Source organism: Phocoena phocoena, chromosome 3 (assembly GCF_963924675.1).
Source record: "Phocoena phocoena chromosome 3, mPhoPho1.1, whole genome shotgun sequence".
NCBI classification, from domain to species: domain Eukaryota; kingdom Metazoa; phylum Chordata; class Mammalia; order Artiodactyla; family Phocoenidae; genus Phocoena; species Phocoena phocoena.
This window is the reverse complement of record NC_089221.1, coordinates 161,767,445-161,782,959: the sequence shown is the minus strand read 5'-3', so window position 1 is coordinate 161,782,959 and position 15,515 is coordinate 161,767,445. Positions and strand designations below refer to the sequence as shown.

The following is a 15,515-nucleotide window of genomic DNA, read 5'->3' as shown; positions in this document are numbered from 1 at the left end:
GGAGGTGGGAGAGGGAGAGAGAGACACACCCAAAGAGAGACAGAGAGACACACCCAGAGAGAGACTGAGAGTGACAGAGAAACAGAGAGAAGGGGAGAGACAGACAGAGAAGTGAGTTGGTCCCTGGCAGAGGAGAAGGAGTTCCTTCCACAGGTGGCAACTCGAGCTTCAGAAAAATCAGTTGGGACAGGAAGTAACAGCTGCTCACTCTGCCTCACCAAACACCCGTCTTCAGCTTGAGGTGACAGACATCAATGGTTGCCCACAACTCATGTCTGGATCACACCAAGAACACTCTGAGGCATATTTTCTTGAGGGACGGATTTGACCCATCCGATGACTACACCCTTTCCATGGGCAAATCTGTTTTACCCAGAGTAACTGAAAAGCACCACCAGCGGCTCCTAGCCACCCCATGGGTGGATCTGGCAGATGCTCTGCTGTGCAGAAGGCATGGGACCCAAGTGCAATTCCATTGACACCAAGTTCTAGAACAGGTAAAATGCACCTGTGGAGGCCATAAAGTCAGCAGAGAGGTTTACACCCGGGAGTGGGGTTGGCAGGTGGAGTGGGAGTAGCTGGGAAAGGACACAAGGGGCTTCTGCAATGGGGAAGAACAGAGAAGGGGCTGAGAATGTTCTAGGTCTTGATCTGGACTCAGGTGCTGCGGAGGTACACGTGTCAAATTTCATGGGCTAACACTGCTGTGCGCACTCGGTATGTATGGGCAACTCCAGTTTTTTTGTTGTTGTTGCTTTTTTAAGGGAAACAATTGGATCTGGGAAGGTTGGCATTTTTTAGCTGGGGAATGGTGGAGAATTCTCTCTTCTTGTCTCATAAAGTTGAGGAAGAAAACTGAGAGTCTTCTAGAGGTGAGGTCTGGAGAGATGGGTGACTGAAATATAAGGGGTATGTCCCCACCGGCAGCAGGATGAAAAGCTGCCATCTTCCACCATCTGAGTCCCAAAGCTCAGAGGGATTTCCAAAGATTGTTTAATTGATTTTTCTCCTATTTAGATGCAGATCATAGTGTCTGGGGCCCAGGAATTCAGACACACGGCTTTGTGTCCACTCAGCCCCGTGAAGACTCCTGTCTGAAACTTGCACAAAGCCAGACACACAGGTCTTCAGAAACACGCTGTTTCCTTTTTGTCTGGGGCTCCAGGGAGCGGGTGCGACGAGCAGGGCCTCAGACATGCTCCCATCTGCGGAATCCCGGGGATCCTGTCCCTCTGTTCTGCTAGCAAAGCGGGGTGAAAATTTTTAAAAAGGGAGAGGAATGTGGCCAAGATTTTGAGGTCTGGAAGAAGGGTAACAAAAAAGGTGGGGCAGGGCTTCCCTGGTGGCGCAGTGGTTGAGAGTCCGCCTGCCGATGCAGGGGACAAGGGTTCGTGCCCCGGTCTGGGAGGATCCCACATGACGCGGAGCGGCTGGGCCCGTGAGTCATGCATGGCCACTGAGCCTGCGCGTCCGGGGCCTGTGCTCCGCAACGGGAGAGGCCACAACAGTGAGAGGCCCGCGTACCGCAAAAAAAAAAAAAAAAAAAAAAAAAAAAAAAAAAAAAAAAAAAAAAAAAAAAAAAAAGGTGGGGCACTCCAACTGGGAATAGACACACTGAGGTTTCAGCTTGGATTTTTCTCCGAATTCAGGGCTCTGGAGTGGAAAGCAGGGGATGCTTTAAATCAAGAAGCTAATGGGCTAGGATTAACACGAGCTTGGCTCTGGTCCGTGCAGATCTGATTTATATAAGGAGGAAACTTTTCTCTCTTTCTCTCTGCCCATTGTTCCCCAGTCTGTCCCTCCAAATGCCCCAGCTGACAAAGAAACTGGAAGGCTCAGGACAGCGGGAGAGACCTCCTCCCTCGCAATATGCAGCCTTTGCTTCCTCCAGCTGCCAGGAAGCAACACTGAGGGTCACTGCACCCCCTCTACAAGGTTAATACATCCCCCAATATCCCTGCCTGGTCCCCCAAAACCTGGCTGTGGCATGGAATACTTCCGAAGAAATGCCACTCTGGTTTCTGAACTGGATGACCTCAGATAACTCTCTCTGTGCCTCAGTTTCCTCATCCATAAAGTGGGCACAAGAATAACTGCACCTAAGGGTTGTTGGGAGAATTCAGCATGCTGGGCAGCAAAAAACGCTTGGCGCAGAGCAAGCACTCAACAAACGCAAGCTACAGTGGTAACTATCTGAGAGGAAGTGTATATCAGACTTAAATATCTCTCAGGAAGCTTCACAGGAGACGTTCTCTTCGTAGGTTACTTCCTTTCTTTGGTGTCAAGTATTTCCAGGGGAAGCCCAGCCCCAAGCCTGATTCCTCCCCTCTGGATCCAGTTACCTGGACTGCAATCCAGCTGGCATTCACAGTGTGTTCCCCAAAGGGGCCGAACCCTGAAAAAAATAAGAAAAGCAGCATGTCACCACCCAGCAGCCCTTCCTGGCCTGCACAGACACAGGCTGCTGCTTTCATCCAGGAGAATGGAGCAGGGAGCTTTGGGAGCAGCTGCCACCTGGGACAATGTCGGGGGCCTGGTCCCAAGTTTGGGATGCACCCAGTGGCCCTTCAGAGCCCTCCATCACACAAACTTGTCTGCTCTTAACAGAAGCTGTGAGTCCTTTCTCGTCCTCACTTTCACCTGACCTTCATGCCCAGCAAGAGGCCAGTGCCCTCCTTTTGCCCCAGAAAAGGCTGGCCTTGTTCCCTTCCCGATTTCTTCCCCTATCCCTGACCCCCAAATATAATATAATTTTATCATTGTCTTTGTGCCTCCTCCCTGGACTCTGGAACTGCAGGGCCACAGGCGGTCTGTGAATCATCACCTGATAAGGAATGGCCCTTAAGGGATGCATGTGTATATCTCCCAGGTCAGGCTGTCCAGACATCATCCCACCACCGTCCTCCCTACTCACTCAAACTCCAGGCCCCATTTACAAACCAGATTCTCACCTGAGGATGTGCTAAGTGCTCTGCATGCCCTGTGGCATTCAGCCTCCCTGTGCCTCTCTTTCAGGCACGGGTGTTTCCTGGGCCCATTTTAGAGGAGCTGGGACTGAGGTACAGAGAGGTGAAGCCAGCTGCCCAAGGTCTCACAGCAAGAAGACAGAAGAGCACAGATTCAAACACAGACCCACGAAAGTCTGTGGCCTCCCTCTTCTAATCACCCCCAACACACCTAAAAAATAAACCTCTCTAAAAAATAAACCTCTCTAAGAAAGGCTGTCATTGAACCATGGGTCACTCCAGTTGGGCCAAGTGTCCCAAGTGGTATCATGGCCCTGGGAGGGTACTGTTCCCTGGATCAGCAGGGGGCCCCCAAGTAGGGTCAGAACCTCTCCACCCCTTTCCTCCTCCTGCATGGACCAAGTACGAGTCCCAGCTCAGCCACTTACAAACAAGGTGACCTCTGTGAGCCTCAGTTTCCCCCTCTGCAAAATGGAGGCAGTAAAGATTTAACGAGCTCATGCAAGAAAAATGCCCAGTCCCGTGGCTGCCTGCTGAGTCAGGACTAAAGTAATAAATAAGCAGATATAGGAGGGCTGCAGGGGAAAGTGACCCTCTGGCAACTTGACACACCTGTTTGTCAGATAAGTGGCTTCTTCCATATTCCTGGGAATTCCAGGACCAGCCCAAACCTCCCTGGACCACAATATACCTGTTCGAACCTTAGCTGGATTTCTCACTCTAACCCTCCTGACAGGGTCAAAGTACCGCACCACCCCCCACCCCGACCAGAGGCTTGGCAGAAATTGACCGCACACGAGGCTCCGAGGTGGAGTCTCCTAGAGGAGAAGCAGTTAGTTTTGCGGAGTCGGTGACAGTGGGGCAGGGGTCCAGGCTCACCCACAAACAGCCCAGGCAGGAAAGATTTTGACCAAGACAGTCCTTGGGACAAGCGGAAGAACGGCCGGGCACCCGAGGTTCCCCAAACTTCACCTGCCCGTGCCTGAGGGGAGCAGCCCCCCCGTTAGCGCAGGGCTCGGGGAGCAGTGGCTGGCAAGAGATTAACTTATCACGGGGCACTTCCTGCCCGCAAATCGACCTTTGTCCCCTGGGACCGGGGGTGGTGACAAACCCGACCTCGGGAGGGGCAGGGAAGAGTCCAGTCCAGCCTGCCGGCCGGGCAGACACAACAAACAAGTGCCCGGAGGGTCCCTGTCCCCAACCGGGGAAGGAAGGAGGCCAGAGGGGCCTGCTCCGTGTGGGGCACTTGGCAGGACACCCACGTCCTTGCCTGCCCCGACTCCTGACAGTGGGACCACAGGGGCGCCCCCTTCTCCACTTTCTCTGTCGCGCGGACTGAGCTGGGCTCCCGCGGGCGATGACATCTTCCAAACCTGGGAAGACTTCTAGCACCTGCCCCACCCGGGCCACCGCGCTTCTTCCGGCCCCGCTGCCTCCGGAGCCGCCCGACCCGCCCCCGCCACGGGCCGCGGCTGCCGCGGCCGCCATCAGAGCACTACCCGCGTACCCGTCACCACCACCGCCTTCCTTGGGTGTTCCATGCCGGGCTCAGGCTGCGCCTTTGACCCACTCCTGTCCGGCCCGGCGAGCCCGTCGCTGCCGCTGCCACCGCTCGGCCACCGCGCCGCCCCGCCCCCAAGCCCGGCCCCGCCCCGCCCTGGCCCCGCCCCCGGCCGGGCCGCTGGGCGTGCGCGTCCCCGCGACCAAGACGCAGAGTGCACGCCCCATCCCTAAATCTCCCCACAGTAGTGCGTGGTTGCCCCCACTCCCCAACCTCAGTTTACCCACCCGTACGATGGGGACAGTTCGTCCTGCAGGCTGTGGCCGCTTGAACTCGAGTCACACGCTGGGGACGAGCCTGTTATGCATTCCACAAAGTTCACCGATCGCTTGCTGTGAGTTATATCGGTGCCCCCCACCTCCCTGTGAGCAAGGCTCCATTATTCGGCCCCTTTTACAGATGAGGAAACTGAGGCATAGTTCGGAAGGCCATTCACCTAAATCCTCCTGGGGTCACAGATGCGGCATTCAAGCCAGGAGTTTGAGGGAGGGATGAAATAAGGTGAAAACCGGGCACCCACAGCTGGGTGGTGCCCAAAGCAGGCTCCTGTGTTGCTAAGGAGGCTGACGTAGCCCCAGATACCTGGGCCTGCCCTCCCTCCTTCTCCCCAAACACAGCTGCTCTAGACCCAGCAGTCCTCCAAGGGCCCACCCAACACAGTCTCACTTTAGGGCCTTTGCACCACTTGCTGTTTCTTCTGCCTGGAACATACCCTACAGGTTCCTGCAAAACTAGTTGCTTCTTCAGGGCTTAGCTGGAACATCACCTCCTCCTAGGGGTCCTCCTCACCCTGGCTGAAATCCCCCACCCCAACTCACCACCACCCCAGTAGATCCATCTCATTTCCTTGTTTCTCAGAGCAGCAATCACATTCAGAAATCATTCCTTTATAGGCACTGCTTTTCTTTTTTTAATTTTTATTTATTTATTTATTTAGGGCTGCGCGTCGTGGGCTTTTCTCTAGTTGCGGTGAGTGGGGGCTACTCTTCATTGTGGTGTGCGGGCTTCTCATTGCGGGGGCTTCTCTTGTTGCGGAGCACAGGCTCTAGGCACGCGGGCTCAGTAGTTGTGGCTCGCGGGCTTAGTTGCTCCCCGGCATGTGGGATCTTCCCAGACCAGGGCTCGAACCCGTGTCCCCTGCATTGGCAGGCAGATTCTTAACCACTGGGCCACCCGGGAAGCCCGACACTGCTTTTCTGGTTTATTTCCCTTTTCCTGCCCTGACTTCCAGAAAAGGGTTATGTCTCCATTAGAGCCTTGTGCCTGGCACACAGTAGGTCCCCAACCCACATTCAGCAGAGGCTAGCATTCTTCCAAATATAGCCAAAAAATACGGCTGAGTTTCTGGCCACATCCTTAGAAACAGGACTGGACCTTGGACGTGGGTCACTGACATCTCATTCCAAGCAGCTTTGGCCCAGATTAGTCAGGGTGCTGACCAAGGACTGTCTGCCTCTGGCCTCAGAATATCCAAAGCAATGTTCTCTGAACTGCCCAGCAGCCTTGTTTGCAAGCTCAGACCAGAGGTCACACACTCAGTGGCTATTTTGGTCTCTGGCAGTTTCAGGTAGAATTCAGAAAGTCTGAAATCCAGCCTGGGCCAGCCGTGGGAGCGAGACCTCAGCCAAGTAGAAGAAAAGAACAGAAGAAAAATCTCACCAGGAATCTGGTTTTATAACTCAAACATGTAATAAGTGTCTGGTACAAAGTGCATGTATTGCTAGAAGCTGGGGATGTGAAGAGAGGGAAACCACAGAGGGTTTCATTTCCGCCCCCCCATCGCAATGGGGAAAAAAAAAAAAAAAGGAAATTGATGACACCGAGTTAGCCGTGATCAGAAAAACTGAGTCCCATGCTACTGCCGAGAGTGACGGGGGTAAAAGTTAGTATTCACTGGATGCAGGCCCTGTTTAAGCACATCACTGATGTTCTCTTTTTTAATATCACAAATCTTCGGAGAGAAGAACTATTCTTCTCCCATTTTGCAAGTAAGGAAAAGGGACCCAGAGCAGCTAAGCCGCTCGTCCCAAGTCACACATGGAAGGGGCTGGGATTTGGATCAGAAATAAGTGGGTGAGTCCTTAGGGAAGGAAAAGCAGGACCAAAGTCCAAGGAAGCACAAGAAGGGCCAAAGAAAGCTGGCTAGATGGGGCTAAGTTGTGTGTTCACAGAGAGAGACACAGTCTGGCTTTGCAACAGTGTAAGAAGTAGCTCAGTGCCTGTGAGGGGTGAGGTGAAGGGAGGGTGAGGGATGGAGAGCTCTTTATTTAAAAAACCAAGATGGTTACATTGGAAAGCCAAGTGCAGAAAAGTGGTGCAGCTACTGTGGAAAAGTTTGGCAGTTCCTCAAGAAGTTAAACATGGTTACCATAGGCCCCAGCAATTCCACTCCTAGGGATAAAGCCAAAATAATTAAATAGGTCTCCAAATATTATAGGTGAAAGTTCATGACAGCACTATTCACAATCGCCAGAAGAAAAGAAAACAAATGTTCATCAACAGTTAAAGAAACAAACTGTGGTCCATTCATACAATGGAATATTACTCAACAGTGAAGAGGAATGAAGCACTGACACATGCTACTGCATGGATGAACCTTAAAACATCAGGCTGAGTGAAAGAAGCCAGACTCATAAGGCCACATACTGTATGATCCCATTGATATGAAATGTCCAGAACAGGAAAATTCAGAGACAGAAAGCAGATTAGTGGTCGCCAGGGGCTGCAGGAGGGGAGGTGGGAAGTGACTGCTAATGCGGACAGGGTTTCTTTTGGGGGTGATGGAAGTGTTCTGGAACTATATAAGAGGCAATGGTTGCACAGCATGGTGAATGTATTTAATGCCACTGGATCGTATACTTTATTTTTTTAATTGTATTTTTATTAATTTATTGGCTGCGTTGGGTCTTCATTGCTGCATGTGGACTTTAGTTGTGGCGAACGGGGGGCTACTCTTCATTGCGGTGCGCGGGCTTCTCATTGTGATGGCTTCTCTTGTTGCGGAGCACGGACTCTAGGAGTACGGGCTTCAGAAGTTGTGGCTTGCGGGCTGTAAAGCGCAGCCTCAGTAGTTGTGGCACACAGGCTTAGTTGCTCCGCGGCATGTGGGATCTTCCCAGACTAGGGCTCGAACCCGTGTCCCCTGCATTGGCAGGCAGACTCTTAACCGCTGCGCCACCGGGAAGTCCCTGGATCATACACTTTAAAATGGTTGAAGTGGTAAGTGTTATGTGTATTTTATCACAATGATTAAAAAAAAAACAGCGTGGAAGCACTGATGGAATGAAAAACAAATGTCAGAGTAAGAAAAATGTGTTTGCAAATGCAGAAAATATCTGAGGAAGGAAGAGTAATAAATTGATAACAGTGGGGGCTTTGGGGAGGGAACCAGAATATGGGGGAGGTGAAAGTGGGGGTGGAGGGGAGACACCCTCAGCATTTCTTCCACTGTGTACATACATGGACTACTCAGAAATAAAAGACGAGGGCTTCCCTGGTGGCTCAGTGGTTAAGAATCCACCTGCCAAGGCAGGGTACACGGGTTCCGGGAAGATCCCACATGCCACGGAGCAACTAAGCCCGTGAGCCACAAGTACTGAGCCTGCGCTCTAGAGCTCACGAGCCACAACTACTGAAGCCCACATGCCTAGAGCCCATGCTCCGCAACAAGAGAAGCCACTGCAACGAGAAGCCCAGGCAACAAAACAAAGAGTAGCCCCTGCTCTCCGCAAATAGAGAAAGCCTGCACAAAGCAACAAAGAACCAACACAGCCAAAAATAAATAATAAATAAATCTTTTAAAAAAGGAAATAAAGATGATACACTCTCTTTTTTAAAAAACACCACTCGATTTTTTTAAATTGTGGTAAAACCATAAAATTGACCATTTTCAAGTGTACAGTTCAGCAATGTTAAAAGTACATTCTTCACATTGCTGTGCAACCAACCTTCAGAACTCTTTTCGTCTTGCAAAACTGAAACTGTACCCACGAAACAACTCTCCATTCCCCCCCCAACCCCAGCCCCCGGCACCCACCATTCTACTTTCTTTCACTGTGAATTTCAATACTTCTAGGGATTTCATATGAGCAAAATCATACAGTATTTCTCCTTTTGTGACTGGCTCATTTCACTTAGTATAATGTCCTCAAGGTTCATCCATGTAGTAGCATGTGTCAGAATGTCCTTCCTTTTTAAGGCTGAATAATATTCCACTGTATGAATGGGCCACATTTTGTTTATCCATCTATCCATCAGTGGACACTTGGGTTGCTTCCACTTTTTGGCCATCCTGAGTAATGCTGCTGTGAACATGGATACACAAGTATCTTTTTGAGATCCTGCTTTCAATTCTTTAGACCATTCAACTTTTCTAACTTCCTATTTGGAAATATTTTAAGACTGACAAAGTTGCAAAAATAATTCCTTCTCCATGGACACTTAACTAAACCATTGTCAAAACCAGGATATTGGGGCTTCCCTGGTGGCACAGTGGTTAAGAATATTCCTGCCAATGCAGGCGACACAGGTTCAAGCCCTGGTCCAGGAAGATCCCACACACGGCGGAGCAACTAAGCCCGTGCGCTGCAACTACTGAGCCTGCACTCTAGAGCCCGGGAGCCACAACTACTGAGCCCGCGTGCCACAACTACTGAAGCCCACACGCCTAGAGTCCATGCTCCGCAACAAGAGAAGCCAACGCAGCGAGAAGCCAGTGCACTGCAACGAAGAGTAGCCCCTGCTCGCCGCAACTAGAGAAAGCCCGGGTGCAGCAACGAAGACCCCACGCAGCCAATAAATAAATAAATAATTAATTAATTAAAAAAAAAAAACAGGAAATTGACGGTACGATGTAATGGACTCAGGTACCACACCTTATTTCCCGGAGTTGTAAAAACAAAGAAACAAAACAAACAAAAACATTTCATTTGTGAAGAATTTTTCCTTTTAAATTTCTATGCAATATTCTTAGGGAGAGAATGGAGGGCAACAAGTGTGGTGGTTAGAGCCAGATCGCCTGAGTTCAAATTCTGCCTGGTTCCTCACGTGGTGCCTGCTCTCAGATGAGTTATTTTCCCATTCCAAACCTCAGTTTCCTCATCTGTAAAATGGGAATCAAAGAGTACTGGGGCCCCAGTGAGTCCTGGGAAGGAAGGTAAAGTATATAATAGGAGTATTAACATAGATAACAATGTGGTCACACAGAGTGTCTTCATGGAGCATCTTTATTTTTTTTATTGTTGTATAGTTGATTGACAATGATGTGTTAATTTCTACCGTACAGCAAAGTGATTCAGTTATACATATATATATACATTCTTTTTCATATTCTTTTCCGTTATGGTTTATCACAGGATATTGAATTTATTACCTGCACTATACAGTATTTTTTTAAATAGAATGCGCTGTTTGCATATGGAAAGATGAGTGTGATGTATTGCTTAGTCAATCAACAAACCCACAGTCTATCCAGTTTCTTCCACATGCTCTCTCTCCATGCCAACCCCAATCTCTCCTAACACGTGTCACTGCTGTAATTTCACTTTTATTCATACACTTGTGCAGCTGCCGACTGTCTCCCTCTGGACTGTGAGTCTGGGAGGGCAAGGACCTGATCTGACTTGGTCACCGCTGTGCACAGGGCCCAGCACGAATCGGTGCTCAATAAATATGCTAAGTAGAGCAGAACCCACCATGCTGGCTTGGGAAAGAAGCTGCATTTCTCTGTGGGCTCCCACCCTGACAGCCCTGGGAGATTAGCCACAGACAGCCAGGTGGGGGAGGCTAGGACTGGAGCTGGATTCAGATCCCACCCCTAGGATCTCCAAGACTCTTCGCATTGCCAGCTCCTGCTGGGTGTGGCCTTGGGGGAGGTGGGAGAGAGTGGAAGCCCATGGGACCCCATGGTGCCTTCTTGGGGCTCCTTCCTTTTGGCTCTGCCAGTTCAGGGACTGGATGGGCCTTTTGGACGAGCCAGGCAGAGTGACATCTGGGTAGACATGTGTGTTTCAAAGGGTGAATGCCCCTTTTTCTCCAGGTGGTCTTGAGATGTGTGAGTCCTTTCGGGGGCTCAGACTAGAAGATGGAGTGGGTGCTTTTGTTACTGAACCAAACTTGGGTCTGCTCACCCACGTGTAGTAAAGCCAATCTACTGACACCAGGTTGTGGTGAAGGAAAGTGCAGGGTTTATTGTAAGGTGCCATACAAGGAGAAGGGTGGCTCCCGTGGCTTGTGCTCAAAAACCCCAAACACCCAGAAAGGTTTCAGCAAAGCATTTTTCAAGGCCAAGTGAGGGAGGTGGGTCGCAGGGTATGTGATCAGCTTGTGCTGATCCCTGGCGGTCCAGTAGTTAGGATTCTGTGCCTTTCACTGCTGAGGGCGCAGGTCTGATCAGGGAACTAAGATCCTTCAAGCCACGTGGCTAAAATTTAAAAAAGAAAGAAACAGAGAAACAAAGAATAAGAAATAAAAAGATGCATATAATTTTCTAGCAATTTTCTTTTTTTTCCCATACTCCTTTTGCGAAGTGGGTTCTGGTAATCCTCAGAAGCTGTGAACGTCGTGGCAGGAGGGGGAGGTGGGGGAAGCAGTTTCCACGTGCAACTTAAAACAGAAGAAAACAAAATTAAGGAAGATAAATCTTTTTTTTTTAAGAACTTACATTTAAAAAAAATATTTGTTTATTTATTTGGCTGCATTGGATCTTCGTTGCGGCACACGGGGTCTCTAGTTGTGGTGCGTGCGGGCTTAGTTGCCCCGAAGCATATGGGATCCTAGTTCCCCAACCAAGGATGGAACCTGCGTCCCCTGCATTGGAAGGCAGATTATTATTTTTTTTTTTTTGCGGTACGCGGGCCTCTCACTGCTGTGGCCTCTCCCGTTGCGGAGCACAGGCTCCGGATGCGCAGGCTCAGCGGCCATGGCTCACGGGCCCAGCCGCTCCGTGGCATGTGGGATCCTCGCGGACCGGGGCACGAACCCGTGTCCCCTGCATCGGCAGGCGGACTCTCAACCACTGCGCCACCAGGGAAGCCCCCCGCCTTTTCTCTCTGTTTTAGAATCTAACCACTAAGCTCAGCCCACTGCCTGCTCCCCGGGGTTGGGGGTGGGGGAGGATTTACATATAATTTTTTAATGAATGGAAAATATTCTGTCTAGTGGAGGAAACATAGCTTACTCAACCAGTCCACTGCTGTTAGACATTTATATTCTTTCTGCTGTTTTAGAATTGGCAACATTGTTGCAAGGTCTTGGTATGGAGCAGTTCCCTTCACTTGCAAGACCTCCTTAGTATAAAATTTCAGAAGTGAATTACTGAGTTGCACGGTGTGACACTTTTACGGATTTTGAAACATAATGCAATTTCTCCCCCACTTAAAAGAAAATATATGTCTACCAGTTTCACGACAACCTTGCCAGCACCGAGTTTTATGATACCCCTCCCCCGCCTTTTTTTAAGTGGAGGATAGTGTATCTTTTTTTTTTTTTTTTTTTTTTTATGCGTTACGCGGGCCTCTCACTGTCGTGGCCTCTCCCGTTGCGGAGGACAGGCTCCGGACGCGCAGGCTCAGCGGCCATGGCTCACGGGCCCAGCCGCTCCGCGGCACGTGGGATCTTCCCAGACCGGGGCACGAACCCGTGTCCCCTGCATCGGCAGGCGGACTCTCAACCACTGCGCCACCAGGGAAGCCCAGTGTATCTTTTTTAATTTGATAGGTACCTTGGTTCACACTCTTCAGGTTTCCGCTGTCAGAAATACAATTTAAACTGGACTGGAAAAAAATAGAGGAGTATTTTCAAGGGATAGGAAAGGATGACGATTTTCTGAAGCATCAGGTACAGCTGGATCCAGGATTAAACATGGCCAAGACTCTAAAGTGAAAATATGGCCATGTCTGTACCGGACTCACATTACTCCAGCTCTGCAATTCCAGGAGACTTCCAGGGAAGACCTCTGATTGGTTGAGCCCGGGTCATGTGTCCATGATGGGGGGAAGGAAAAACTGTGCTGACAGCCTAAAATAGCGGCCCATGCAAACTCTCACGTTGCTCCTACAAGTCAGGGTCAAGAAGGCTTAAGTGTGCAAATGAGCAATTACAGCGTGGTACAATTACAAACCAGGTAATGATGAAAATCAATGCAAGGTACTGAAGTTCAAAGTATAAGAGAAGGAAAGATTAGATTTGGGGGGGGCAGTCATTGAAGAATTCACAGAGCAGCTATGCATTAGTGAAGGGCCTGCCAACTGCTAGGGACAGAGTCCACACTCCAAGTGAACTAAGCAATAAAAGACAACTTCTTGGGGCTTCCCTGGTGGCGCAGTGGTTGAGAGTACGCCTGCCGATGCAGGGGACACGGGGTCGTGCCCCGGTCCAGGAAGATCCCACATGCCGCAGAGCGGCTGGGCCGGTGAGCCATGGCCGCTGAACCTGCGTGTCCGGAGCCTGTGCTCCACAACGGGAGAGGCCACAGCAGTGAGAGGCCCGCGTACTGCAAAAAAAAAAAAAAAAAAAAAAGACAACTTGTTGGGCTCATATAAGTGGAAAGTCGCACCTTATGACTTCAGATATAGCTAGATCCAGGGGCTAAAACTGTGCCTCTTTTCCACAGAGGAATTCTATGTTAGATTCAACCTGCAGAGAGCTTCTTCCAGAAGATCAGTCGGGATGGCACTGGGCTTTCACTATTGCACTTTAAAAAACCTCTATGAAAAGCACTTTTCTCCCTTCTGGCCCTCAGTATCTGTCCCAAGGGTGAGTCTAATTGGCCTTGGTTGGTCACTTGCTCCTCTTTAGCCAACGACTATGCCCCGGTGGACGGAGAACTCCGATTGGCCACCCCTGTGTTGAAAGAGCTGACCAAATCTGCAGTAACCATAGTCCGCCACACGGGGTCACCCAAGCAGAATTTTCAAGGATGCACAGGAGTTTGTCAGTTGTGCAAAAGGAGGACTGAACATAGAAAAGTCAGAACGAGGTGAACCAGCATGCAATTTTCTTCCTACTTCCACCACCATGTTGACGCTGGAGCACTTCATGTAGCCCAGTTTATGTTGTTTACATCAAAGCGGCCTTTACCCTCGGCAAATAAGGCTCTGCTGGTCACACTGATCCCTCTAGCCCAATCGGCATATCACTGTTGGCCACTTACTAGCATCCTGCACACTTCCCTGACCTCACCAGCAACCCTGGGAGCAACCCCAAGCCAATGATAGAGGGGAAAATGAACTCTGCCCTGACCCTGGGTGGGACCACTTTGAGACACAAGCTCTTATGCTGTCTCCCTAAGGTCCACAGCTGGACTAACCCTCAGGTGCCCACTTTGTCACCTGCTCATTGGCATCCACTGCAGGGATCCTTCCCTCCCTGTCTCAGGTCTCCATCCCCAGTGGGGACTTCCTGGGGTCACCCCCTGAATACTCCATGCGTCCTTGAGTCCTCATCTCAGGGTCAGCTTCTGGGGGAGGGCAGACCCCAAACTAAGACATGAAGGACAACTGTGGGTCCAGGGCTACCAGGTGCTTGGCACTCTATATGGGTTTCACATGTGATCACTCCACACAGTAACCCTGATTAGCAGAGATGATCACAGACTGTCCCCGACTTATGATGGTTTGACTTCAGATTTTTCAACTTCATGACGTGCAAAAGCAATCATTCAGCAGAAACTGAACTTTGAATTTTGATCTTTTCCGGGGCTAGACATACACTCTCGTGATCCTGGGCAGTTGGCAGTGAGCCTCAGCTCCCGGTCAGTCATATGGTTACAATGGTAGATAACTGATACACTTAAAACTATTCTGTTTTTTACTTTCAGTACAGTGTTCAACACGTTACATAAGATATTCAACATTTTATCAAATAGGTTTGTGTTTGATGATTTTGCTCCACTATAGGCTAATGTGAGTGTTCTGAGTGCGTTTAAGGTACGATGTTTAGTAGGCTAAATGTATTAAATGTCTTTTCAATTTACAATATTTTCAACGTATGATGGGTTTATTGGGACGTAACCCCATCGTAAGTCCAGGAAGATCTGTATTTCTGGTTTTTTGGGTTTTTTTTTGCGGTACGCGGGCCTCTCACTGTTGTGGCCTCTCCCGTTGCGGAGCACAGGCTCCGGACGCGCAGGCTCAGTGGCCATGGCTCACGGGCCCAGCCGCTCCGCGGCATGTGGGATCTTCCCGGACCGGGGCACGAACCCATGTCCCCTGCAACGGCAGGTGGACTCTCAACCACTGCGCCACCAGGGAAGCCCCTGTATTCCTGTTTTTAACGAGAAGGGGGAGGGAGAAACATGCCTGAGTCACTCAGTCCCTTCATAGCAAAGCCGGTCCCCAGACCCCTTTCCCCTCACCAGGTCCTGGAGGGTAGATCAGGGTAGACCTGATGCAGGGGAATCTTTTATTGAGAAGCTGAGCATCAGGGGCTCCCTGAGCTGGCTCTGAGAGGAATAGGGACTTTACAGCTGGAAGAGCTTGGCTCTGGGCTTAGTAAGAAAAAGCTTTCGGGAATTCCCTGGCCGTCCAGTGGTTAGGACTTGTCAGTGTCACTGCCGGGGTGGGTTCAATCCCTGGTCGTGGAACTAAGATTCCACGAGCCACGTGGTGCAAAAAATTAAAAAGAAAAGAAAAAGCTCTCGGGCCAGCGCTGACACTAAGGAGGCCTGGAAAAGGGTAGTCACTGGAGGAGAACACCTATGTCTCATTTACAGACCTGAAGGTCAAGTCATCTGTGAAGTCAAGGCAGAGGAAGGAACCCTCGATGGTCATCCAGCTGGACCTTTCCTGGAAATTTAGGCTGCAGATATGCTCGTGAGTGTGTGAAAGTACATGCATGGTCACCTAGGAGACATGAACTATTCAAATAAATGTCTATGTTCAAAGGAATCATAGCTAATACTTGATGTAGTGGGTTGAGTATTGTCCCTAAAAAGAAATGTTCTAGCATATCTTGGATAACATAGATAAGTTCTAACCCCCATATCTGTG

General features: G+C 50.1%; 1 protein-coding gene across 2 annotated transcripts in view; it reads right to left on the bottom strand.

Moving 5' to 3' along the window:
• PGPEP1 (pyroglutamyl-peptidase I) overlaps positions 1-4,535 on the bottom strand; it is a 33,978-nt gene extending 29,443 nt beyond the window's left edge. Inside the window, exons 1-3 of one of the 2 annotated variants that reach the window (XM_065875036.1) lie at positions 4,474-4,535; positions 3,395-3,496; positions 2,343-2,395 (exon numbers count right to left, since the gene is read on the bottom strand). In XM_065875036.1, coding sequence (XP_065731108.1) covers positions 2,343-2,395; positions 3,395-3,496; positions 4,474-4,507 — 189 coding nt within the window. In that variant the 5' untranslated portion in view covers positions 4,508-4,535. The remainder of the gene's footprint in view (positions 1-2,342; positions 2,396-3,394; positions 3,497-4,473) is intronic. The other variant, XM_065875037.1, reaches the window with a different exon arrangement.
• Positions 4,536-15,515: the final 10,980 nt, after the last annotated feature.